General features: G+C 40.7%; 1 protein-coding gene across 1 annotated transcript in view; it reads left to right on the top strand.

Moving 5' to 3' along the window:
• Nucleotides 1–27,707, top strand: part of NDUFA10 (NADH:ubiquinone oxidoreductase subunit A10) — a 440,169-nt gene that overhangs the window by 370,477 nt on the left and 41,985 nt on the right. Inside the window, exon 9 of the mRNA XM_044075063.1 lies at nucleotides 21,843–21,951. Within this exon, the coding sequence (XP_043930998.1) occupies nucleotides 21,843–21,951 (109 nt within the window). The remainder of the gene's footprint in view (nucleotides 1–21,842; nucleotides 21,952–27,707) is intronic.

The raw sequence follows: 27,707 nt of genomic DNA, 5'->3' as shown, positions 1-27,707 counted from the left end.
GTAAAAAATGTATACAGTGTGTCACATTCCTCCTCGAAGTCTGTGTCTCTGGAAACCATCCTAGCAGCTCTTACAAGTTGGCCCTTCACTACAGACTTCTTCTGGTGTGGAGGGTGACAACTTGAATATTGTAAAAATGTATTAGAATATGTTTCCTTGCAATAGATTTTCATCACAAATGCCTTAGCCTGATCGTCCTTACTAAGCTCAACATCTAAGTATGCTATTTTGTCCTTATTAAACGTATAAGTGAACTTCAAAAAGTTTGTACTCGTGTTAAAAAAATCTATCATACTTTTCAGTTGCTCTATTTTACCCTTAAATAAGATAAAAATATCATCTAAGAATCGTGTGTAGAGACCAATGTGTTCATAAAAGGTGGAATGTGTTAACACATATAGTCTTTCCCAGTTTGCCATTACCAAATTGGCAAAACTGGCCCCACAAGGGGAACCCATTGCTACACCAATCTCTTGATGGTAATATTTCTTGTCAAACATTACATAATTGTATGACAAAACTATATCCAAAAGTTCTTCCATTAAGTTTATCTCTGTCATTGACGCCCCATGTCGACTCATCATATTAGATGCCCACTCTATGCCTACACTGTGGGGAATGGATGGATATAGGTCCTTCACATCAATTGTGAGGAACAATAGTTCTTCATTAAAAGCACACTTGTTGATTGTTTCTAAAAAGGACCATGAATCCTTTGAAATCTGTGGTTCCAAAGTAACATATTTCTTAAGAATATTATCCACTACTTTTGCACAAGAGTAAGTTATACTATGTCTTGTATCAACCAACGGGCGCATTGGGGGGTTGTCCACACTTTTATGTTGGAACCCTAGGTGCTGGTTGGATCAAATAGTTGTATACTGATTTATCAATTTTTGCTTCTGTGTATAAATCTTCTATAAAGGTTCTAATTCTTCTGTATGCCACGTTCAATTCATTCCTTGAGACTTCTGAATATGTCCGAGTCTCAAAAATTTCCAACATTCTTTTGTTATAGTCAAAATTATTCATTATAGCTATCCCACCCCTTTATCCGGTTTCATAAATCGCACTGGTGCCTGGCATAGAAATCTCAAATTATCTCTGTCAGTTATACTGAAGTTATGTTTACACCCCTTTCCCCTGTTCTGTATTCTGTGTCTATCTAACATGTTACGTAAATCTAATTCACATATTTGTTCAAACAGTGTTATTAATGGGTGTAACGGGGGTTATATACACTAGCTACATAGAAGTCATTTTTGTTATTTGAATGTTCGCCCATTTTTTTATTTAACCTTTTAATTAGGTTCTAACACATTAGGTTTTAATACACACAGTTTTTAAAAATGTATGCAGGTTTTTAACCTTTCAATGACATAGGTACAGTACAAGAAGACAAGATGTGTGAACATCTATTTTGTGATATTCTTATGTTGTCGTGTTTATGCTGTTTGCTAGAAAGTGAATGTGTGACATAGTTTGGGAGTGACAACACTGTTGGCAGAGACAGTTGACACAATTTACATCGAACATTGGATGTACTGTTGATCCTTTAAATTCTGGAGTTATGATATATTACCTGACTACACATTGTACAATAACATGTTCGAGAGTTCACTACAGTTCAGCGTAGTAAAGTAATATTTTTTTAAATTACAAGTGCATGTGTAGAATACCGAAGTTTGGAGATTTAATGCATTTTTAGTTAGAAACTCAAGTGACAATATGTTTTAATTATAATACACTTGTCTACTGAATAATTCATTGTTTGGTCGTGTAAGTAGAACCAATGGATATAGCTATTTAAGTCACATGGGAGGGGAGTTTTAAATTTAAATGACACATATTGCTTTGAGATGCTTCTAATTTGTGCACCTGTTTGTATCTGAAGAAGTTGAGTAATGGTGTCTTGACGAAAAGTGGATTTTAAAGTGAACACTTAAAGTTGACAGTTTACGGGCTTTTATTGTATCCGGAGTTGGTTTCAGTGAGTTCTACTGGATTCCTTTGCTTTTGTGTGGCTAGCAGTTGGCGTTTTTTTAACAGTTGGTTTTCTTCATCTTAGCCAGATTCCCCTAGCTTAAAAACTGTGCGTCTCCTGTGCCATTTGGCAGAAAATTGCAACAGACAAATAGGTCTGTCTATAATTCACAAGGACTACAGAATGCTGTGGAAGTCTCTCTCCTTTTTCAGGTATTCCTCAGGATCTACTTTGCTAGCTGTTTCAGTGTCCCCTACTGATTAAAGTTCCTCTTTCCCAGAGCACTATTCAACCAGTTCCTCCTTGCCAGAGGATGCTTCTAGTGCCCAGGAAGGAGGATTCTTGGAGTCTGCCTTAGATCTTCTTTCTCAACACTTTACTGAAAATTCACCCTTTCAAAATGTTAACTCTTCAGACCCTATTTTCAGTGCTTCTACCTCAAGCTTTCTGGTTTCTCTAGATTTTAAAAACGTTTATCTGCATATACCTTTTCATCCTTTTTTCATGAAGTTTTTTATGGTTTCTTTATTTTCCTGGCATTTAGATTTCTACTTTGCCATTTGGTCCTTCTACAGCTCCAAGAATATTTACTAAATGTCTGTATAGGCCCTGTCATAACCTTTGTAAACGTCATGGCTTTCAGCTGTATCCTTATCTAGATGACCTTTTTATTCAGGCTCCTTCCCAACAGGCTCTCCAGCAGGGCCAGGAGTTCACAATGTCTCTCATTTGCAGTGTTAGCATCACTCTATATCTAAAAACATTAGTTCTGACAGCTTCTCAAAGATGATGTTTTCTTGGGTTGCAGAACTCAAGGTCTTACGATGGTGTCTTTTCTTTCTCCACCCAAGGTTTTCCTTTTGACAACATTCTTTGTCTCCTCTTCCCTTGCAGGATACCTCAGCAAGAGTATTAAGAGCCCTGAGGTTCATGGCTTCAACTATTTCTTATGGTTCCTTTCACCAAACCCCACATGAGGAAATTCCAGTGGTATCTGAAGGCAGTTTGGCTTCAATTTTGCCATTCTGTGGACTTCCAGATTCCTTTCTTGCCTTGCCTAAGGAAGGAATTTATTTGGATCAACCAAGTAACCCTAAATACAGGACTTCAATTTCTGCTACCTTCCTCCACTCAGGATTTGTATATAGATGCTTCAGACCTAGCCTTGAAGGCTTGTTCCAACATCTGGGTCCAGAAGTTTGGAGTCCTAAGGAGGTTTGAGCACATCAGTGTCAAGGAATAAAACCCTTGATTTTAGCTCACCAGTCCCTGCATTTCCTTTGGTCTTTGAGGCCCCTCCAAGTATTTACAGACTACACCAGCATTGTATGGTGTATAAACAAGCAGTGGAGGACAAAGGCTATCACCTCCAGACTAGCAGTGATAGTATGGGGCTTTGCCATCCAACATCAGTTAATTCTTCAGGTGTTTAATATCACCTCAGATAGGAATGTAATGACACTCTCTCCTCAAATGGATGTTGCACAGGAAGGTTTTCCTGGGCATTGTTCATCAATGGGGTACTCCTCATGTGGATCTGTTTGCCTCTCCTCAGAATAGATAGCTCAGCTGGTTCTGTTCCAGAGTGTCAAGTCCTCTGGTTTGGAAAATGGATGCCATGTCTTTCTCTTTCAGAGGGATTTTCCTGTATGCATTTCTCCCCCTTCATCTGTTGCCAAAGGTCCTTCACAAGATTGATGGATAGGTGCACAATCTTGTTGGTGACTCAGTTTTGGCCAAAACAGCACTCGTTTCCTTTTCTGTTTCATCTGGTCAGAGTCCATCATCAGGAATTACCCCACAAGATGGATCTCCTTGCACAAGACAAAGACTCTCTTTCACCTTCATCTTTTCACTCTACAGTTGACACTCTGAGTCATAGGGTTTTGATTCCTTTACGGCACTAATTTTCTGCACACATGCTTTGGGTTTTACAGAAAGCAAGAAAACCCTCTACTTGAAAATTGTACGCAGTTAAATGGAAGCTATTTTCTATCTGGTGTCAAAACAATGAACAGGACTCCCATTCTTTGGGAATTCCTATTGCTCCTTCTTATCTTTGTGAACCTTTTGCAGGCTGCCTCTGTCTATTAGAGACATAGGTGCCAAACCAGTGCTGAATTTCCTATTCCCCATCCAATTATCTAAGTTACACTTGAATTAGGTTAGGGAAGAATTCTGCTTCACATGGATGGGGAGCCTGTTCCAGAGAAGGGGTAATCTCTGGGACCAATACCTGTCTCTTCAGGAGGTCCTAGTTATATCACAGGCAAGGTTTAAGTCTTTAGAATGGGTAATTTTGGTGCTGTTTGTTTTGTGGATATGCAGGAGGCCCATCGGGACGGGGTCTGACAATCCCTTGTATGCCAAGCATAGATCACCCCTCAACCGCCTATAGGAGACAGAATACAGAGATAAGGCTTTCTGGCAGTCTGCATATAACATGTTACTTACGCCCTGGATTTTCTTGGTGAGGAACCTTTGTGGATGATCATTTGTCGGCTGTGCTTGGTTAGGTACATACCAAAGAGGCCATTGCACTCTGTGATAGGTCTGATTAATGCTGAATACAGCAGAATGATGACCTGCTTGAACCTAGGTGCCATAGATTTGTTTACACCTTGCACAACATAGAGTGATTTCCTCACTACTTTAGTACACTACTTTACATGATGGTCAAAGGCTAAATTACTGTCTGTGAGTGTCCCCATGTCCCTGACTACTGGGTCAACTCTTAGGGGTGTGTTGTCAATATGATAATTACCTGGGGTGGATGACTTCCCAAAGGATACTATTCTGCATTTCTTGGCATTTAGTTTTAGTCCATGGCTCATTTGTCTGTGTGAGCCCTTCCTCGAGAACATTAGTTTCTGTGGGGGATTCTATGACTCCTCTAATTTAAGCTCATCTGCAAGTTTGGTCAGCCAGAGGCCCTTACACTGGCCTTGACTTCAGAGAAGCAAATGCTAAAAAGGAGCAGTCCCAGGACCGATCCATGAGGGACTCCACTTCTAACTGGTCTCTTTGTAGAGGTGGATCACCAATTCTAACTTCCTGGGTCCTATCGGTAAGTCAGCTGGCTAGCCATTGGGTGACATAAGGGTTTATACCTAACCTCCTGAGTTTATCAACAATGCCTGAGTGGGTATTTTGTCAAATGCTTTAGCCAGGTCAAGGTAGGCAGTGTAAACCATTTTGCCTTTATCTGCTGCTTTGATGACCTTCTCGAAGCAGTTCACCATGTTGAGTAGGCATGACTTACCATTGACAAAACCAAATTGGGTTGACTCCAGTGTCTGGAGGTTTTGTATGTCATTATTGATCATTTCCATGATAATTCTATCCAGGGATGCACTCATGAGACTAGTTAGACTTATGGGTCTGTAGTTTCCAGGGTCTATAGATGGCCCACCTTTGTGCAGAGGGATGACTATTGATGTTCTCCATTTGTGAGGCATGAAGCCAGCTTTGGAGGCTGTGGTTAAATATAATTTTCAGAAGGCCTGATATTTCACGTTTTGTACTATTTATAAGGCATCTTGGGTTGTTGTTTGGGTCCATCGATGAGGTGGTGCTGACCTTAGAGAGAGCATTGAGGATCTGCTCATTAATGATAGTAGGGGGAGTTATATTTGATGGTATTACCTAACTGGAGGTTGAGGAGTAGAGTGTGGGGTAAAGTTAGAGCTGAATTTGTCTACCAGTATGTTTGCTATATCTTCTGGCTCAGTATAGGTGGATACATTAACACTGAGCACTTCACACAGTTGTGTATTGCCTTTGAGGTTCGGGGCATTGCTGAAGAATGCTTTGTGGTTGTCTTTGATGTGGGAGACCAAATTTACCTCAAATTTGGCTTTGTAAACTTAAACTTTGTCGCCTGAGTTGTTTAGTTTGATCAGGATTCTACACCTCTAATGACTTTCTTCCTTGTATTATACAGCCATCAATGTTGTGATTCCACCAGGCAGGCTTGTTTTTTGAGGTTTGTATTTCTTCCTGACAGGTACAGCTAATTGTATGCAGTTATCACCACGCTCATATAGGGTTTCTGTGAAGAGTTCCACATAGGCAGCAGTGTTGTTGGGGTTTATGGGGGCTTTGAAATTTTGCCAGATTGTCACTTAATAGTAGGAAGTTAGCCTTAGAGTAGTTCCTGAATATTCCAAAGTTAGCTGGGGCTCCGGGTTTTATTTTCACATCAGAGGAGACTATTTTGTGGTCTGACCTTACCAGAAAAAAAATTACACTAGCAGGTGTGCAGCACTCTCCCATATTAGTGACAGCCATCTCTGCTTGTTTGCTGCTGGTTATACCACCTTCTTCTAAATTTGAGGTCAAATAGTTTCTAAAAGGCATCCTTCATATTAGGCCTCCAAGAAAACCTATTCTTCCTCATTGGGATTAGGTTTCGCAGTTTCCAAGCAAGACATTTCTTCTTGGATTGCTAAAGCCATTTCCTTTTGTTTCTCTATTCAGGGGGAAACGGTTTCTTTCTCCTGTTTATGCTCATTCTACTAGGCAGTTGTCTGTTCTGGAGCTTTTTTTAAAAATGTGCCCTTAGTTTAGAAGAAAATGAGCTAAGAGAAGAGTTGGTTGATGCAATGGCAATATATAGACATATTAAGATCAATGAAAGAAATGTATTTCTTTATTTATTTTACATTTGTTGACCAGAAGTGTTCAACTGAGCTAAAGTCCTTTTTCAGCAGAGGCTCGGGGAGATCAGCTCCATCATATGCAAAAAACATTTACATTTATTTATTTTTATTTATTTTACGTTTGTTGACTGGGATAGTCTAACTAGATTTATGTCCATTTCCAGTAGAGTCCCGGGGAGATAAGCTCCAAGAGATTACTAGACTGCTAACATACAGGTACTAGTTGTTATACAGTTAAATACTACAAATTTTAAACAGTTCAGGAATCTTCACAGTTTTTACAAAAAACATGTTACAAGCATTAGATATGATATTTTAGACTTTATGTACAAGACTTCATTAGTAACTAGAAAGTAATTGTTAAACAAATACATACTTCAGGTTTCAACAGTTCAGCAATGCTCACAGTTTAAACAATACTTGTTGCCTGCCTTAGGTAGGATGCTTTAGAATTATATGCAGAATAATTTAACTAGGTATTTTAAATTATCTCTATTAGGATAAGATATGTTTTTGCCAAGGATAGGCCTTGATCTAAAAAGGCACAGATAGAGCAGGAATTAGGTCTTAAGAGGGGGTATTTGAGATATAGTATGAGATTAGTCTGGATTTGTACAGGGACATAACCAATGGGTTTTAAGATAGAGTTTCAGATTGTGTTTAAAAAGTGTAAATGAAGACAGTGATGTAAGTTCATGGGGGGAGCTGGTTCCAATACTTTCCAACTGCATTTGAGAACAGAGCATCTCTTACCATGTTATTAGATTTACATGTTGATACAAGTAGTTTATTAGATGAGCGTAAAGTTGAAAGGTTCTTATATTGGGTAATGAGACTAGCAAGAATTGGGGTATTGGTAGGTTGGAAAAGGGTTTTGTGCGGAATGGTGAGTTGTTTAAAGTGAATCTGATTCAGTAGCTCTAACCAGCCTAATTGTTTCAGATTATGGCAGTGATTGGGTCCTAAAGGAGGAAGCAGTAGCAAATCTGGCAATGCTATTGTAACATAACATTAGAGATATACAAGAAGTTACAAGTTTTAGACAGATGTTGACAAAAAATATAGAAAATGCAATAAACAGAAGGATGATCAACAGTAAACATATAGTAAGTAAATTTGTAGTTTAAATTAGTAAGCTAGTCTAAGATTCATTAAGCACAGTAGAGCAGTAGCTTAAGAGGTTGCAGAAAAAGTTAGCTAAACTAAGGTTCAGTATGCTAAGTATGAGAAAGGATTAGGAGGGTACATAGAAGAACATAGGATGTAAGTTGTTCATGCTGATTATTGTGAAATTAAGTGAAAGAGTACTACACAGGTAGCTGGAGATCAGGGAGGGTGCATACAATGGCAGAGCCAGTGTTTTTTAAAGTAGTGTTTAGTGCCTAACTTGAATTGTTTGGGGTTGGTTAGGTTCCCTATTTCTAGTGGGAGTTTATTCCATGCACTAGAGGGGTGGTAGCTATACAAGTTGCATCCTCTCTTGGATTTTGGTTTGTGAACATTTAATAGGTCTTGTGAAGCACTTCGGAGATGACTGGTAGGGAAATAATGGGAGATGAGGGTTGATAGACTTGGGCAGAAATCAGATTGATATAAAATGGAGTGTATGATTTGGAGCTGAGATTGTAGTAACAAATGAGGTAGTTCGAGCCAGTTCAAATATTTTAAGGAGAGAGTGGTGGGATTTGTATGATTGTTGTGTTGCAAATCTAGCTATCTTGTGGCAGGTTGATTCTAATTTTGTTAGAAGGGTAGAGTTCAAATTTGTAAGTATTTGGGAACGATATATTAGGCAGGGTTGAAGGTAGGCATGAGTAAGAGATATTATAGCTTCAGTGGTGAGGTATTTGTTGTTTCTGTACAAGAGATCTAGCTTTTGGTGTTTTTTTTTTTTATACATGTGTTGATCAAATTTTAGTTGATCATCGATGGTAATGCCAAGTAGTTTTGTGCTAGTTTTGACTTCTATATGAGAATTGTTTAGGGATGTGATGGAGAAGGAAGATTTGATATCATTTGCAGATTTTGGCAGGAAGATAGCAATTTTGTTTTTTGGGGGTTGAGGATGAGCTGGTTATTAATTAGCCATGTCTCAAAAGCATTGGGTAGTTGATAGGCATTCAGAGGGTGAGTCAGAAATAGTGATCACTGCGGAGTCATCAGCATATTATACAATGATGGACTGTGGACAAGATGTATGAAGTGTGTTAGTGAAACCATTAAAGAGCAGGGGCCCAAGAATGGATCCTTGAGGGACACCGGTTTTAACTGATAGGGGGTAGATAGTGCAGAGTCCCATCATACTGATTGCTGCCTTTCAGTGAGATAGCTAGAGAACCATGTGATTGCATCAGGGGATAAATTTAGGTCTGTAAGTTTTTTTAGTAGCAGAGAGTGGGTGACAGTGTCAAAAGCCTTTGAGAGATCAAGGAATAGGCAGGATATGAGTTTATAGTCTTTGGCTAGAGTTATAGCGTTGAGAAAGGCTAGTAGAGCTGTTGTTATACTGTGCTTGGGGTGGAAGCCATGCTGTGTGGGGGTGAGTAGATTTTCCTGTATGAGACAGTGCATAACTTGTTTGTGTATACATTTCTCTTGGACTTTAAAGAGAGGGAAGAGTATAGCGATCCGTCAGAAATTAGAGATTTCTGAGGAGTTACCTCCTTTATGAATAGGAAGAGTGTAAAACTGTTCCCGGATAGATAGGACTTTAGACTATGAGATTGAGCGATTAATTAGGATAGGTACAGGCATAGCAATGGAGTGTGCAGCAATCTGGAGAAAATATGAGGGGATATTGTCAGCAGATTCAGAGCAGGGTTTGTGCTTACAGAGTAAAGTTTTGATATAGTTAATGGAGACAGGCTTGAGAGAGGAGGAGTTAACTGAGTTTGTGGTTGAAGGGGGTAGAGGGAGGTTAGAAGTGGTGTTCGAGGGGTTAAGGTTAAAATGTTTGGAAATTGATTCAGTAAAGTAGGTGTTGAAAGTATTGGCAGTCTCTGCAGGTGACCTGTTAGGACATGGGTTTGGTGACGTTGGGTTACCAGGATGTAGTATCTAGTTATTAGCCTTTCAGAATTTTTTGGGTTGGATTTTCAGGTTTTTGGAGGATTATAGTAGAAGTCTTTTTTGTCTTTGTTGATGAGTTTTTTTAGTTTGATTTCTAAGTTTTTTGTACTTTTGCAGGTCAGTTGGAAGTTTAGATTGTACCCATATTTTCTGAGTCCTATCTCTTGTTTTCATAAAAGTATGGGTGGTTTTGGATAACCAAGGTGAGATGCTAGCTTTTATCCAAACTTTTCTGGGTGGGACAAGAGAATCCAAAATGTTAAGGAAATTTGAGTTGAAGGCATTAACTGCATCATGTAGTGGGAGCTGTGTAAGGAAATTCCAGTTAATGCTAGAGAGAAGGTTTCTAAATGTTTCTGGGTTAAAGTTGGAAAGTTTGCGGCAGGTGATAAACTGGTGTGGTTTAAGGGAATGGGTGGTATATCCGGGCACTTTTATAGGTGAGTGATCACTCAGGGAGTCAGGTAGAGTTTCAGGATTATGATATTTGCTAGGATTTGGTAAAAGTATCTAATCTATCAAGGAGCTTAGAGAATGGGAGTTATTAGAATGGGTAAGTTTAGTGATTAGTTGAGTAAATCCATAGAGATTCATGTGTTGTGGAGAGTTTAGATTGTTAAGGTTCAGCCAATTAATGTTGATGACACCAAGAAGGATAGTTTCATTGGGGATGTTTTGAGAGAGGTAAGAGAGTAAATTTTCCAGTAGGGGAATGTTATCCCCTGGTGGGATGTATATGGCTGCTACTGTGATTGTGGTATAGTCGTTGAGTTTGAGGTTTGCTACCAGTAATTCAGCAGGTGCAAAGAAGGAAATGGGTTGCTTATGATGGGAGAATGTTATATTTGAGTAAACTATATCAACACCACCTCCTTTTTTATTTAGGCGGTCTTGGCGAAGTCTGTTGTAGCATGGAGGGAGGATGTGTTTATCTTGATTTTGGGGTTTAAGCCAAGTTTCAGTTAGAGATTGTTTGGGATGTGATAGGATACCCATGCATGAAATTGGCTTAGTTTGTTAAGGATGCTTCGAGTATTGATGGAGGAGAATGACATATGCTTATTTGTTATGGATAGTTAGCTGAAATTGGGGGTAGTATTTTGTGGGGTGGTAGAGCTTGTAGTAGGACCACGATTTGGATGTATGTCACCAAACAAGAGCAGGGTTCTTGGGAAATAGTAAGGTTTCATTTGTAGTGAGTAGTTATGAAAGTATTTAGTTTTATCCTTGGATGTGAGGGGGCTGGAGGGAGGGATTTTTATTTTAGGGAGTAGTATATTTATTGGAAGCATAGATGCGCTGATGATGATCAGTTTATAGAGTCTGGGTAAGTGGGGGTTTTATGGATGGGGATTAAGAGTGAGAAGGGTGATGTGATATTGAGTAGGAAGAGTAGTGGTGGTAGACATAGGACAGAAGTTGTTGAAAGTGTCATCTTTGGAAAGAGAGAGAGGTGTCCTGGTTAAGTAAGTAGTTGGATGCATGTAGAGTGAGTTCAGAGTCTGGGATATGTTAGTAGAAAGTAGTGGGAATGAGAAGTATTTTAACAAGAGTTGAGGTAAAATAAGGTGTGAAAGAGGTAAAGTATGCTAAGAACAGGCTGTGGGTGGTAGTCTGGGTACAGGATGGGGAGGGGCTTGAATGAAACTTCAGCTTTGGCCGGCTAAGATCTAGTTATATTCAACTGGACGTATAAGAGAATTTAAGTACATTTATCTGCACTTTTTTTCAAAGAATACAGTATTTAAATTGATTTAACTGTGTTGCAGGAATATATATTAACTGAACTAGAAATTTTGACTCTGCTCTTCAGTCAGTGCTGCTGAATTTTATTGTTTCTTAGTAATTACAGGTGTGGGGGTAGCCACATTCTTTGATTTCCTGTTCTTGCCTATTTAAGTGGTACAGTTTGAAATATTTTCTGCTTAAAAACCTCAGCTTTGGCCGGTTAAGATCTAGCTGTATTCAACTGGACGTATAAGAGAATTTAAGTACCTTTATCTGCACTTTTTTTCAAAGAATACATTATTTAAATTGATTTAACTGTGTTGCAGGAATATATATTAACCGAACTGGAAATTTTGACTCTGCTCTTCAGTCAGTGCTGCTGAATTTTATTGTTTGTTAGTAATTACAGGTGTGGGGGTAGCCACATTCTTTGATTTCCTGTCCTTGCCTATTTAAGTGGTACAGTTTGAAATATTTTCTGCTTAAAAACCTCAGCTTTGGCCGGCTAAGATCTAGCTGTATTCAACTGGACGTATAAGAGAATTTAAGTACCTTTATCTGCACTTTTTTTCAAAGAATACAGTATTTAAATTGATTTAACTGTGTTGCAGGAGTATATATTAACTGGACTGGAAATTTTGACTCTGCTCTTCAGTTAGTCCCACCCATCCTCCCTGTTTTTGTTTTGGTGCTAATCTTAGTGGCCTTGAAACTGCCCGCCCCTATTGTAAATTTGTGTTTGGATACTCCTTCTGGGCCCATCTCATTTGCTTACTCAACTGAGTGCAGTGAGATCATATTCTGATTTCAGGCACTCCTACTGTGTACAAAGAGAGCATCTGGGAATCAGAAGAAGAAAAAAAAAAAAAAACAAAATCTAAGCTTGTTTCCTGCCTTTCCTGTTAAGTGGTATAGACTGTTTGTAGGCTTCTGAGCCCCCAAGCCCTTCTGTGTTGGAGGGAAGACTTCTAGCTTAGTTTTTTTTTTTTTATTATAACTAGCCAGTTTTCTAGTTTCAGCACTCAAATCTGTTTCTTTGAACTCAGCACTTGTTCAGAACTCATTGTAAGCACTACATAAGCTGCAAATTACTACAGCACTCAACTTTCCTCACTTGTCTAGTGGAAAGCAGTTTTTAGTACTTAATAAATAAGCACTTATCCAGGCATATCTAAAGGTCAGCTTCCAGTGATTTCTCCTGTCTACCTGATGAATCTGGGCATCTTGGGGCAATGCAGCAATTGCCTCACCCTCTCCTCCTACCACCCAACACCACAACCTGTGAGAGATGCACTTATATAGCCAAACTGGAAGCAAAGCTCTCTTCACCCAAGACTGGACTAGACAGTCAAGAGGAGAGGGTAAACACTTGCACCACACCACACTCATCACATAGTCCCTCAAAACCCACACCACCAAAACACACACATAGAAACACAAAACACACACCTACATTCGCGGACGCTCTCAATAAAAACCTGCCCAAGCATCAGGGACATCCAAAGCATAAACGCAAGCAAACTCCACCCCCCAGCACAACCCAAATGACACACAGCCCACAAACTCAGTGTGCCATTAAACCACAGCCCATAAGGCATAACAACGTACCCAACACTCTACTCATAGGTGACTCTATAGTCAGGAACACTGATGTTCCACTCACTAGACTAAACAAGGAGAAAGTTACTGTCAGCTGCCTGTCAGGTGCCAGGATCCGCCACATAACGCATGCACTCAGGTCACTCCACAATAAGTACAAATATGACACTGTCATTGTCCATGTTGGTGTGAATGACCTGAGACGTACCTCCCTGGACTACATGAAAAGAGACATGGAGGAGCTCTCCGATCTTGTATCCCAGGCAGGTATGACCCTAACCCTGAGTAGCATCTTGCCATCACCCAGAATGAAACCACAGTACAAGGACAAAATGATTGACTTCAACAATTGGCTAAGCTTCTGGTGTCATTCTAAGGGGATCCAGTATTTGTCTGCCTGGGATGACATGAGCGACAGTCCACGATGCTTTGCCAGAGATGGCCTGCACCTGTCACCCTTAGGATTCCGGATACTGGCTAAGACTCTTGCCACCCCTATAGTGCCTTTTTTAGGCAAGGTTCAAATGACAAATTCACCACCGTAACCGGTACAAGCAAGCAAAATCTGAGGGTAATGCTACTCAATGCTAGAAGTCTAAACCTCAAAATGCACTCACTCGAGGCACTCCTTAAAATGGAGAACATTGACATCTGTGCAGTGACAGAGGCCTGGTTCAAAGCTCCAGAGAGCACCCCTGCATTACCAGGCTTCAATTCATACCACACCTTTCGGCCACCTAACCCAGAGAGAAGCACTAAAGGCGGAGGCGTGTCCATATTCATTAAGGATATCCACACCTCCAGGCTAGTTGCACAGCATAATGCATCCGAGATTATCCAAGTGCAACTAACTCTGGGCAAAATCGCAATCAAAATTGTAGCTTGCTACAGACCCCACACCATGCCCCAGGATTCACACTCCTCATTTCTTGATACACTGGAAAGTATTAGGGTACAACCCAACACCCTAATAATGGGCGATTTCAACTACCCCACCATTAACTGAGAAAACTACTCCTGTACCAATTCTTTTGTTCAACGTTTTCTAGAATTCATAAATTCCAACGCCTTGGATCAACTTATTCATACCCCCACCAGGGGCAGCAATATCCTAGACCTGGTCATCACCAACATGGGAAACCGGTGTTCCACACCAGAGGTCAATTCCTCGTTGGTCAGATCCGACCACAAGCTAATCAGCTTAGACATCCACATCCCACCCCCAGCCCCAATTAGGGAAACCATCGTAAAAAACTTCTCAAAAGCCAACTTCACACTTCTTAAGACAGAAGTAGCAAACTTCATGACACCCATGCAGATGGACAATAGAGGTATGACTGCCGAATCCTACACAAATGCACTTTATAAGCACTTACACGAGTGCATGGATCATGCTATCCCTAACAGAACCAAGATGTTATCCTCCAGAAAAAGGAAGCCAATCTGGTGGTCCTCTGCCATAAACAAACTCTACAACAGAAGAAAGAAACTGTTGCAAAAAAGAGTAAAATCCCATGACTGGAGGAACTCCCTGGTCAACCTCAGTAAGAAGTTGAGATCCCTCATAAAATCCTCCAAAGCTAGTTATGAAAAAAAAATTGCCACTGACTCTAAAGACAACCACAAAGCATTCTATAGCTATGTCAAGAATCTAAATGGGAACACTCAGATCTTCTCTGAGTTACAGCATAATGACACTAAATATACAGAACCAACTGATATTGCCAACATCCTAGCAGATAGGTTCAGTGCTAACTTTACCCCCCTCTCACCCCTTAGAGGGCCCATCTCTATACCCGAAGAATGCAAAGTTCCTATAATCACGGCTGCACAGGTAAAAAACACACTCTCCAAAGCCAAGAACACAGCATCCATGGGACCTGACAATATCCCAGGCTGCATTCTACACGAACTACAGAATGAACTGGCACCCTACCCAAGTACCATGTTCAATCATAGCCTCACCTCAGGCTGTGTACCCACTGAATGGTGCACCGCGACAGTTATCCCACTCCACAAAGGGGGAGCCACGACGGACCCCGGGAGCTACCGCCCCATTAGCCTGACGAGCCTGGTCTACAAGGCCATGGAACGTATCATCATGGAAGTCATAAACAAAGACATTGGTAATCTCCAAACTCTGGACCCTACTCAGTTTGGATTTGTAAAAGGCAGGTCATGTCTCCTAAACCTGATTGACTTCTTTGAAGCAGTCACCAAAGCCATAGATGATGGTAAAATGGTTCACACAGCTTATCTAGATCTCACCAAGGCTTTCGACACCATCCCCCACTCTGGAATTATAGATAAGCTCACTAAACTAGGTATAAATCCCTATGTCATAAGATGGGTTGCCAACTGGCTCACGGACAGAATCCACACTGTGAAAGTAGCGGATTCCAAATCTGACATCAGACCAGTGACAAGTGGAGTACCACAGGGTTCAGTCCTGGGTCCTCTCCTGTTTGGTATCAACTTCTCTGAAGTGCAGGCCAACACAGAAGGTCTTTGGCTAACAAAGTTTGCAGATGACTGGAAACTAGGAGCCATAATCGAAACTCCTAACGATGTGGACAAACTACAAAAGGGCCTCACTGAGACAGATTCCTGGTGTCAAAGCCATGGCCTGAAGCTCAATGCCAAAAAGTGTATTGTCATCCCCTTTGGTAAAAACTGTGTTCCCATGAACTACCACATAGCTGGTAGTCTACTTAATGCCGAAAATGTGATGAGACCTTGGGACACAGGTGGACAGTAGTCTCTCCTTTGATAATCACATCGCCACAGTGGTCAAGAAATCCTTCTATGTGGCTCATTTCATCACAAAAGGATTCTCATCCAGAAAAAAAGAGGTCATTGTTCCCCTCTACTCATCACTCATTAGACTCATTATAGAGTACAACGCCCCTTTTGGTATGTACCTTACAAGACATCTACAACAACTGGAAAGACCACAGAAATACCTCACAAAGAGGATTACTGACCTCAAACAGATGCCCTATGCAGACAGTCTCAAAAAACTACAGCTTTACTCCATCGCATATCGCCTACTCAGGGGCGATCTCTGCCTAACATACAAAGCTATGTCAAACCCAGAGCTGTTTGACATGCTCCACTTAAAGAGATCTCAATCCCTCCGAGCTACACGCTCTAGGGACCTTAACCTTATCACCACAATAAACAGAACATGCTGGAGGGATAGATTCCTGTCCCAGAGACTTCCCATACTCTGGAACAGACTACCTATCTATGTCAAACAGAGCTCCTCATTAGCACTCTTCAAGAAAAATCTGATGATTGGATGGGAAATGGGAAATTCACCCCGGGGATCACTTCCGTGGCTCTACTCGACAGGGGCATAGGAAAATAATTTACTTGGGTGGCGAAAGCCAGGGTACATTTTTTGGCTAGGCTTATATGGGCCATAGGGCCGATAGCCTAGTACCTACCTATGAACCTGTGAAGATATGTGGTTAGCTCCAAAGGAAATGGTATGGAAGGTGGGTGGGGAAGGGGGGTGGGAGTTGAGCGCAGTGAGCCTGAGAGTAGCGAGGGCAAACTGAGCGGGGCTACACCTGGAACTGAGGCTAGTACACAAAACAGTCAGTTCAATCCAGTTTCAGGGGGAGATTGTGGCCATGTATTAAGTGAAAAACTGCAAGTTACTCTAACTGATGGTAAAATGTTTCACACAGCTTATCTAGATCTCGCCAAGGCTTTCGACACCATCCCCCACTCTGGAATTATAGATAAGCTCACTAAACTAGGTATAAATCCCTATGTCATAAGATGGGTTGCCAACTGGCTCACGGACAGAATCCACACTGTGAAAGTAGCGGATTCCAAATCCGACATCAGAACGGAAGTGGGCATGAAGTTATACTTTCTGTCTTAAAAGAGCAGAGAACATCAGTTCACTGAGAAAAGGAAAGAAATAGACTGAAGAAGGTCAATAAAACCCAAAAAGTCAGACGTCTGATAAAACAAACAAACACAGTAATTAGGACTGTCCATAGAGATCCATAGGCTGTAACAGAAGTAAACAGGGTATATTACTCTGCAGCTAAATTAATAACAGATAGTTACAATTCTAACACAAGAACATAGGGTAGTAAGGGAAAGGAAGGGAAGAAATTGAATACCACCACATGGAAATATAAAATACAAAAAAACTATAAAACAGTTAAGACAAGATATGTCATTGTTAGAGGAGTATAGAAGAGGGAACAGATCAAAAACACTCAAAGGTAGACGTGATAAAAGCAATGCGCAATATTATAACTGATAAGGAGCTATCATGCATTATTGCAAATAATAAACTAAAAATATTAGCACAGGCAGAAAAACTTAGAAGCTACACAGGTAAATATAAAGGAAAAGTACAGAATAAGCAATTTATTGATGACCTCAAAAAGTTTTATAGAAAACTAGAAAACAAGGTAAAAGGAATTGAAAGACCACCCAAAAAAGAAGAAATAGATACATTTTGGAGAAGTATTTATGAAGATCCTGAACATAACAAAGATGCTAAATGGATAGAAATAGTAAAAGAAAGTATAAGAAATTCAAAGGTGCAGGATATGAAATGGGATGAAGTAACAGCCAGAAAGACTGAAACAAAGTTAAGAAAAGCCTCTAATTGGAAAACACCAGGCCCAGATGCAGTACCTAACTTCTGGTTAGAAGTATTAATATCTTTGCAGAAAGGTTCAGCCATGAGTAAGAACTATTTGTATGCACACTCCAAACAGACACCGACCTGGCTAACAACAGGAAAAACAGTGCTCCTAGTTGAGTGAACATGCAAGCCACCCCAAAAATTATAGACCAATAACTTGCCTTCCAACTACATATAAACTATACACTGGAATTGATGCCGACAGAGTTTATAGTCATTTAGAAGAAAACTCAGTCGTGGCAATAGAACAAAAGTGCAATAAAAGAAAGTCATATGGAACAAAGGATCATCTGTTGAGAAATAGTCATAATGGAGAATTGTAAACAGGAGAAGAATCTAATTATGGCATGGATTGGCTACAAAAAATATTTAATACTATCCCACATTCATGAATAAGAGTGCTTAAAAATGTGTAAGATGCATCCTACACTCCAATTACATTACAGTGACCGTGAAACAGTGGCAGACTACTTTGCAATTAAGCCATGATAAACAAATCATTATTTCAGGGATATTTCAGGGTGACTCCTTGTCATCTCTGTTATTCTGTTTTGCCCTTAACCCATTAAGTTGTCTACTTAACAGATTAGGCCATGGCTGTAATTTAACTCCTAGAAAACATCAAAGTGTAAAGACTTCGCATCTTCTCTTTGTTGGTGATTTAAAACTGTATAGCTCATCGGATGAGGAACTGAAACCACAAGTGTAAGTAGTACTTTCTCAGATGATATAAGAATGTCATTTGGTCTTGATAAGTGTGCAAAAGCAACCTTTAAAGCAGGAAAACTGCAGCACCAGGAAAACATCAGTTTGGGACAAGAATGTGATGTAAAAGAACTGGAGCAAGAGGAAGTGTATAAATATTTGGGAATTGATGTAGGATCAACAATAAAACATGAACAAATGCAAATAAAACTTAGGAAATACTTTTAAATTTATCCTGAAAACAGCGTTGACATTTAGGGACAAAATGCAGGCTGTAAACCAATTTCCTCTTCCTGTCCTAACTTATAGTTTTGAAGTGATTGACTGGCACCAAAACGTGTTTGATAGATTAGATAAGAAAACAAGAAGGATGCTTTATGCTCCCATCATGATTTATAAAAATCAGTGGATATCAAGGTTATATGTTCCCATTTCTTTAAGAGGTATGGGCCTCCTTGAAACTGATTACGTGTATAGCTCTGCAATCGCTGGACTGCACACATCTGCTGACCTCACAGGACTCAAAAATAGTGAAAGTTTTGAAACATAAGGAGAATAAGTCTATGATGACGTCCCTGCTTAGTCTAGTTGAAGCATATCGATGTCAAGCAGGAATGGAAATCAAACCAGAAGTAGATAAATATCAGGCTGCAACTGAATGGGGTCTGTATTATAAAGTTAAAGCTTTAGGTACTCTACCTAAAGCTCGACACCTAAACAAAAGCTGTAAACATCGAATGGCCACTCCTCAAATTCTTTTGTAGGGAAAGAATTCACTTGGCTGGAGGAAAAAAAAAATTTCAAACCCTAATCGGGTGGGAGGCTTTGCCTCCCCCCATGTAGGGGGGGATGTGCCCCCCACACACCCCCTAACTAAATATACCAACTCTGAGATCGCTTTATAGTGGAGAAAAGGGCAGATTCCCAATAACGGTCAAGCAAATTCTTTCCCTACGAAATAATTCACGGAAGTGGCCGTTCGATGATTACAGCTTTCGCTGTTTAGGTATCGATCTTTAGGTATTCGATTACCTAACGTTTCGATCATCTAATATAGACCCATTGAATGTGCCAAAAAACAAAAGAAAGAATATAAGGTGAAGGATCAGATGAGAAGGCAAGAAATGTGGAAAATGCATAAATATAGTTGCAAGTATAGAAAACTTCTGGAAGAACCTCATGTTGATCAAGATTGAACGCAGGAATGATTAAGGAGAGACAAATTCAAACCAAAAGAGGACAGGTTAATATTGGCAGTCCAAGATAGTGGGCTTACGTACACGTTGGTTTACAAAGTCCATTGAACATGCGGGAGAAACAGACAAATGTAGGTTTTGTAAAACAGAATTGGAAACAATTGCACACCTTGTTGCTGGTTGTGGCATACTAATGGCAGAAGGACCGTATACTGAAAGGCATAATAATGTGGCAAGATCGTTGCACTGGGGATTGTGTAAACATTATGGTATTGAAGTAGCTGAAAAACAATGGAAACATGAGCCACATAGCATCATAGAAAATGATCAAGTCCACATCACATGGGATCACCCATTACCAACAATTCAAAAGATAGATGCAAGAAAACCAGATATAGGGGTCCATGAAAAGAAGACAAATGTAACATTGATCATTGAAATCGCTATGCCCATTGAATACAGTGTTTTGAGTACAGAGAGACACAAGGTCATGAAATATCAGGATTTGTAGGCAGAAACGAGAGCAATGTGGAAGAAAGATACCAAGACAGTTCCAATAGTAGTAGGAGCAATGGGTCTTATAAATCGTATTTAGATATGCTACCAATACATGTAACTCCATACGAATTGTAGGAGTCTTTGCTGTGCACATTACGGGTGCTGAGAAGAGCACTTCTGGCTGACATCAAAGACTGAAACAATACTAATTCATGAGCTTTAATCATTCTTTGACTTCGGAATGGGCTCCATTTCCATCATGGTAATATAAACACAAAAGACTTGAGAAATTAAAAAAGGAAGAACCTAAACTATTGTCTTAAAAAGCTGACCCAGCTACCATTTGAACCAGCAGCCTCTTTCCACTTCAAAGTTATGTACCTGGAAAACTGTATTGTTGATGGCTCTGACGTAAGCCAAAAGAGTGAATTTCAGGCTCTTGTGGGCCATTCATCCTTTTGTAGTTTTTGACAGAGAGATGGTCTCGTATAACTAATCCTATGTTTATGTATAGGGTTGTCAATGATTTGTCTTTGAATCAGACATTTCATCTTTCCTTCTCCTCTAAATAATAGTGAAAGCATGGAGGATGCTTCATTCTTTGGATTTCTATAGACAGCTTAGGTACTGGCTAGACAAGCCTAAAGGTAACAAAATCTGTACAGCTTTTTGTTTCTTTTTAGGACAAGAAATTAGGTTTTGCAGTTTCCAAGCAAGACATTTCTTCTTGGATTTCTAAAGCCATTTCCTTTTGTTACTCTCTTCAGAGGAATCAGCTTCTTTGTTCTGTTTATGCTTATTCTACTAGGGCAGTTGTATCTTCTGGAGCTTTTCTTAAGGGTCTGTATACTAGATCCATTGTGGAAGTTAGTACTTGGTCTTCTCTGTGCATACTTTTGATAAGAACGCTTTTCAGTGGCATGTTTTGCTAGGTCAAATCTCCATGTTTTTGGAGGGCTCTCTAGTTCTGCTTTTCTCCTCCAACTCTCTTCACTAGCTTTATTAATTTTCCAGTAGTAAGGAAAACTGCAGCAGTTGTTGAGAAAAAGGACATAGTACAGTTGTGTACGCTCTTACCATAATAGTGGATGTCCTGCTTATCACTGTTGCAGTATTCCGTCCCTCCATCCCGTTAGTTTTTCTTTTTTCTACTCTGACTGAGGAGACTTCTTTCCCCTTTTCTTGATGTTTATGTACCATTTTCTTGTGTTCCTTGTTTGCTGCTCCTCTTCTGCAAATCAGTTCTAAGGTGTTTGTACTCGTACATCACTTATGTCCCTCAGTCTTTTAGACATATTACATAAGATATATGATGGATGTGTGGTGCATGGAACACCCTAGGCTTTGGTATGCTATCTAGATGTACAACTGCCCTTGGCGGGCTATCCCAGTAGTAAGGAATACTGCAGCAGTGATAAGCAAAACATCTACTGTTATGGTAAGTTTTTACACAACTGTATTTTCACAGTTTTAATTAATGACTTTATGTAGAAAGCAATGCATCTCTCTCTGAAATCTGTTCAAGTAGTAACTGTGTATGACATTAAAATATGTTTTCACAGATGTGAAGCAGGTCCCATTTACTTAAAGCTTATTCTTTTGTTTTGCTAGTCATGATTTTTCTTTAATTTTGCTTTCAAAGTAAATGAGCCATGATGTCTACATTGTGATGAGAGAGAAAAACAATTCATTGTAAAACTGCTTATTAACATCTTTTTTTTCAGAGCTGAGAACAAAGCGAGAGTGATTAGCCTTACTGCAATCCCAAAATTCATTCCAGAAATTACTGTTGGTGCCCATGAGTACGATGAGACATACTTTGAATACAGATCGGTAAGATTCTTTGCAAACGAGTGTTCATTATTATTATTCAGCAAAGTTATAAGTACTGTATATAGTTTTATTAGCTTTCTAAAGAGGGGAGAGATCTGGGTCTGTATGTTGGAGAATAGAAGAAGGGGATAGATAAGTGAACAGCATATGTTTACCATATTTATCACATCCAGAAATAAATGGAATTGTCTTTGTTTAAAAATGTTTTTAGCAATAGTGATATGATCCCAAAAGGGACCACTCAGTCTTCCTTTGTTAAAAGGTTTGTTCTTTTTTTTTTGGCAGTACACTTTTTCTTAAAGTACCTTGACAATTCCTTTCATCTGCTAGTCCTTTTTCTTACTGCATGCTGTACTTCTGCAAATAGAAGACAACCCTAATATGTACTCAAGTGTCATGCTGAGGTATATGGGAGCACACTGACTCCCATAATTCTCACTTCTTTCTAGCCACTTGTCCTGCTCAATTCTCCTCTTGTGTTGCTAGAAAGTTCTCATTTTCATTGCATTTCAGCTTAACCTTCACTATATTCCTACTTCAGTTCAGATCAGAACCACTTTAGGAACTGACGTTTGTGCCTGAACTGGTGCTCAACAGTGGGCACAAGAATCAGTTGGATGACTTGTCCCACAAGGCTAGGCGGCAGGATTCAGAAAGGAGTAAGGTATGATAAGGTAGTATATGTCCATTCTTGGGGTCTTACCTTTACTGCAAGCTTCTGAACCCTTAATTGTGGTGATCTCTTATTGCACTGAGTCAAAATCCCACTTGTTCTTGGTAACTGTCACTGTAGTTAGCCGACTGTTCCCCCCAGCACCTGCCACTTAGAGCAGAAACCAGAAAGATTGGCGGATAAGGTTGGTAGATGACTTCCTTCACACACTGAAGTGTATAGCTAGTTTGCTGTTTTGCACAGAACAGCTTGGGCCCAGGAGCCTGCCGTCATTGTTTTTCCTAGATATGGTGATAGCTTGCCAGTGAGAGACTGAATTGGCCACTGAGAGTCTCTGATACTGACTGGAACTTTCTGCCAAGATCTAGTTGGGCATTAGACCTTTATGACTTTTGCCTAGGCATACCCATTTTGTGGGTTGACCAAGTATGGTAAGGATCTTAAGGCTTGCTTGTAGACATTTTGATGGGTGGGGTCTACTCTCCAGATAACTGTGTGCATAAAAGATAGCAGGAACTTAATAAGGTCCATAATATGTATAACCTCCACATACATCCCATTCAGGCAAATAGGTTCATAGGTTCATACTAGGCTATCTGCCCTGGGGCAATTATAAGCCTAGCCCGATTCTGTATGGCTTACGCCACCCCTTGATTTGAGTATACTGTGCCCTTTTTAAGGTTTAGTTTACTGTGCCTCTGTCTAATAGTGACACGGGAGTAATCCCTGGGACAAACCTATGATCCCCCATCCACCTATCGAGATTCTTCTTGAAGAGATTCAGTGAGGTGCTCTGCCTCACATGAACTGGAATTCTATTCCAGAGCGAAGGGAGCCTCTGGGTTATGAACCTGTCCCTCCAGCAAGTTCTATTTATTTCTGTGCTGAGGTTCAAGTCCCTCGAGCATGTGGCTCTAAGGGATTTAGATTTACTGAGGTGGAGCATGTCCATTAATTCTGGATTTGACATAGCTTTGTATGTCAGGCATAGATCGCCTCGAAGTAGGCGGTATGCAACTGAGTAGAGCTGGAGTTTTTTTAACCGAGCAGCATATGGCATCTGTTTGAGACCTTTGATCCTCTTGGTGAGATACTTTTGGGGTCTTTCTAATTGCTGCAGGTGTCGGGTAAGGTACATCCCAAAAGGGGCATTGTATTCTATGATGGGCCTGATGAGGGATGAATAAAGGGGCACGATTACCTCTCTTGATCTAGATGTGAAACCCTTCGTGATGAGGTGGGCTATGTAGAATGTCTTTCTAACCATTTTGGCAATGTGGTTTTCAAAGGAGAGATTGCTATCAACTTGGGTCCCCAGGTCCCTAATAACTTTCTCTGTACTTAATGGGTTTCCGCCTATGTGGTAATTTGTGGGCACATTGTTTTTGCCAAAGGGTATGACTATACATTTTTTGGCATTTAGCTTTAAACCATGGTGCTGGCACCAGTTATCTGTCTCTGTGAGACCTTTTTGGAGGATGTTTGTGTCAGCTGGAGAGTTGATTATGGCGCCCAGTTTGCAGTCGTCTGCGAACTTGGTGAGCCATAGTCCTCCCACGTTTGCCTGTACTTCGGAAAAGTATATACCGAACAAGAGTGGTCCCAGGACAAAACCCTGTGGGATGCCACTTGTGACAGGTTTCGAGTCGGACATGGCTCCAGCAACTCTCACTCTGTGGGTTCTGTCTTTGAGTCAGTTTGCGACCCATCTTGTGACATAGGGGTTTATATTTAAGCTGGATAGCTTATCTGTGATGCCCGAGTGGGGTATTGTGTCAAATTCCTTTGCAAGGTCCAGATAGGCTGTGTGGACTACCTTCCCTTCATCTATGGCTTTGGTGACTGTTTCGAAGAAGTCAACCATGTTCAAAAGGCAGGATCTGCCCTTGACAAAGCCGAACTGGGTAGGATCTAGTGTCTGTAGGTCCCCAATGTCTTTGTTTATGAGCTCCATGATGATCCTCTCCATAGCCTTGCAGACTAAGCTAGTCAGGCTTATGGGGCGATAGTTTCCAGGGTCTGTAGAGGCTCCACCTTTGTGGAGTGGGACCACTGTTGCTGTACGCCATTCTGTGGGCACATATCCTGTAGTGAGGCTGAGATTGTATAGCTGTTTTATTTGAGGGATTAGTTCCTCTTTCAGTTCATGTAGGACACAACCTGGGATGCCATCTGGTCCCATGGAAGCAGTGTTTTTTGCTTTGGAGAGGGCAGCCTTCACCTGAGCATCAGAGATGTTTGGGAGGCAGCCCTCTGCCGGGATAGATACTTGCTCTTTTGTGGGGGAGGGGGTGGAGAAGTTTGCACTGAACCTGTCTGCCAGGATATTGGCGATGTCTGTGGGTTCACTGTATTTTTTGTCGTTTAGAATCAACTCAGAACAAGTCTGGGAGTTGCATCCCAGGTTTCTAACATAACTGAAAAAGCCTTATGATTGTCTTTGGTGTCCTGTGCAATTTTTCTCTCAAGCTGGCCTTGGAGGATTTTATGAGGGATCGTAATTTTTGCTAGTACTGATCAGAGATGCCTTCCCTATTAGGGATTTTGCTCTATCATGTAGTAGCTTCCTCCTTCTGTTGTACAGTTTATTTATGGCAGGGGTCCACCAGACTGGACGCCTGCCTTTGGATGATTGGGTCTTGGTTTTGTGTGGGATAGCATGATCCATGCATTCCTGGAGATGTCCGTAGAATGCGTTTATATAGGATTCTGCAGTTTGGGCCGTAGTTTCCACTGGCCCTGGGGCCTTGAAGGATTCCACTTCAGTTTTGAGAAGTGGGAAGTTCGCTTTTGAGAAGTTTTTCACTGTGGTTTTCTGGGCTGGGGGTGGGGTCGGGATGTGGACATCCAGTGAAATTAATTTATGGTCTGATCTTACCAATGAGGGATATACTTCTGGTGTGGAGCATAGAGTCCCCATGTTGGTAATGATCAGGTCTAGTATGTTGTCCCCTCTTGTGGGAGTGGTGACTAGTTGTTCCATAGCATTTGAGTTTATAATTTCCAGGAACCTTTGGGCTAAGGTGTTGGGGCTTGAGTAGTTCTCCCAGTCAATGTTTGGGTAGTTGAAGTTGCCCAATATAATGGTGTTCGGAGAGATCTTCATGTTCTCCAATGTTTTCAGGAAAGCCGAGTGGGATTCCTGACTTTGAGAGGGTGGTCTGTAGGATGCTATAAACTGAAAAGCAGTCTTGCCCACTGTTAGTTGCACATGTATGGTCTCCGATACTTTGTGCAATGCCACTAACCTGGAGGTGTGGATATCCCTGATAAATATGGAAACTCCCCCTCCTTTTGTGGTTCGGTCCGGGTTTTGGGGCCGAAAAGCATGATATGACGTATAGCCTGGTAGTGCTGGGGTGCTCTCTGGAGCCTTGAACCAGGTTTCTGGCATTTCCATGTGTCTTACTTGTCTTTCAACTTGTATGCCCATTGTTGCCATAGCAAGTCTTATTTCCACCGCCTTGCTTTGTCCAATGCCCTCCCACTGAAGACATCAGGATATTGCTGGTATAAGAGGTTTGTTGGATAACACCTTCTTTGGATTGTTCTTGCTGTGGTCTGTGTGCATTTTATATGCTGTACAGGGCATTGTCAGTCTAGCATGCTGACCTCCTTTTCAGAGATTTTGGATATGTTCCCCATGGCGTCTTTCCTTTTTCTAAATTTTGAGTATTGTGTGTAGGTCTGATAGTCATAGTGATTATTAGATGTTAGTGCATTAGGTGTGGCAGAGAAGTGCTGCACAAGGATTTACATAGCTGGTACAATGGTGTATTTTCCGTTTAGGCCCACAGCACAACGTTTATAGGCTTTCCTTACTGTGTAGGGTTTATGGTAAGGACAATCCGCAAAAAAGCTAAGTCGTCGAAATCTTTCCTGGATTACATTACTCAAAAGAAGGCACAGTCCTGGTCCTGTTCTAATATGGCATCAGCCAAAGGTTTAGAGAATCTTCCTGAAGTGCTAGCACTCCCACTATATGACCAAAGGAAAGAGAAACTGGGAGACCAACAACAGCATGATTTGTTTCTTTGGGTATGTTGACACTGGAACCAAACTGGTACTTTTGCCCACCCCCACCTCATCCTTGGAGTTAGTTTTGGCTGACGTCCTGCCACATTATTGAGTTTAGGCATGACCAAAACCACTGTGACGCCAATCAGCTTAGAGGTCTCTCTTGAGAGCACATGCAGCTAATACCCATTTTCTTTGTTTTCAGTGAAGGGAAGGATGATGTCCATTCACTGTTTGTCTGAGATGAGGTTACAGAGACCTGGATGAGATCCACTATATCTGCCAGTGAACAGAGTCCCAAAATGCAGAAGCTGAAGCTGGCATCTATTAGCTTACCTTGGCTGAGATGATCTTCTTTGCAACCCACAACCCAGGCCTTATCCATGGACTTATCCCAGATGGCCTAGGATTTTGTGAGCTCTCTTAAAGCCAAACGGCCAGCACTGGATATCCAAGAGGTATCATGTGTTCCGATTAAGAAAAGAAAGACTAGTCTTGCCGTAGAAGAGAATTCATATACCCTAGATTCAGAGGCAGATGAACTGGTCTGTGTAGACCAAACATCCTACCCTCCCCACACTAGCTTGTGTCAGATGCCAAGGACAACTTATCCTCTGCTTTACCACTAGAGGATCTCCTATTTAGAGATATTCTTCATAGACTGGAGACATAATTCAAATTAGATGCCAAGGAGTACTTTGGAGCCTAGCTGAGATAAAGAACACTCATGGGCCTGCTGGCTAGTATTAACAGTTTTTGTAACAATATTATTGCTGTCAGTATCTGCGCGGTACTTGCCTATACGCCCTTTTCTAGAACATTTAAAACAAACTGGCTCAAATAATGAAGTTTTTCTTTGTTACAAGGTGAAAGCTTATTAACCCCTTCTACATGCAAGTTTGACTTGATGCTGCAAGTATACTTAGTGATGGTTTACTGTTCAGAAGACTTAGGGTCACTGTGAGATATCCATTTTCTTAAGGTACTAGGGAATGACCCCTTACATTTATTTACAGACAAGTTTCCAGAGTTTTACTTAAATTGTTTACATAAATTTCTAGGCACG

Source organism: Protopterus annectens, chromosome 6.part0, assembly GCF_019279795.1.
Source record: "Protopterus annectens isolate FY-2018-M chromosome 6.part0, PAN1.0, whole genome shotgun sequence".
In the NCBI taxonomy this organism is placed as follows: Eukaryota; Metazoa; Chordata; order Ceratodontiformes; family Protopteridae; genus Protopterus; species Protopterus annectens.
Note: the sequence above shows the minus strand (reverse complement) of the source record. Positions and strands in the feature narration are given on the sequence as shown.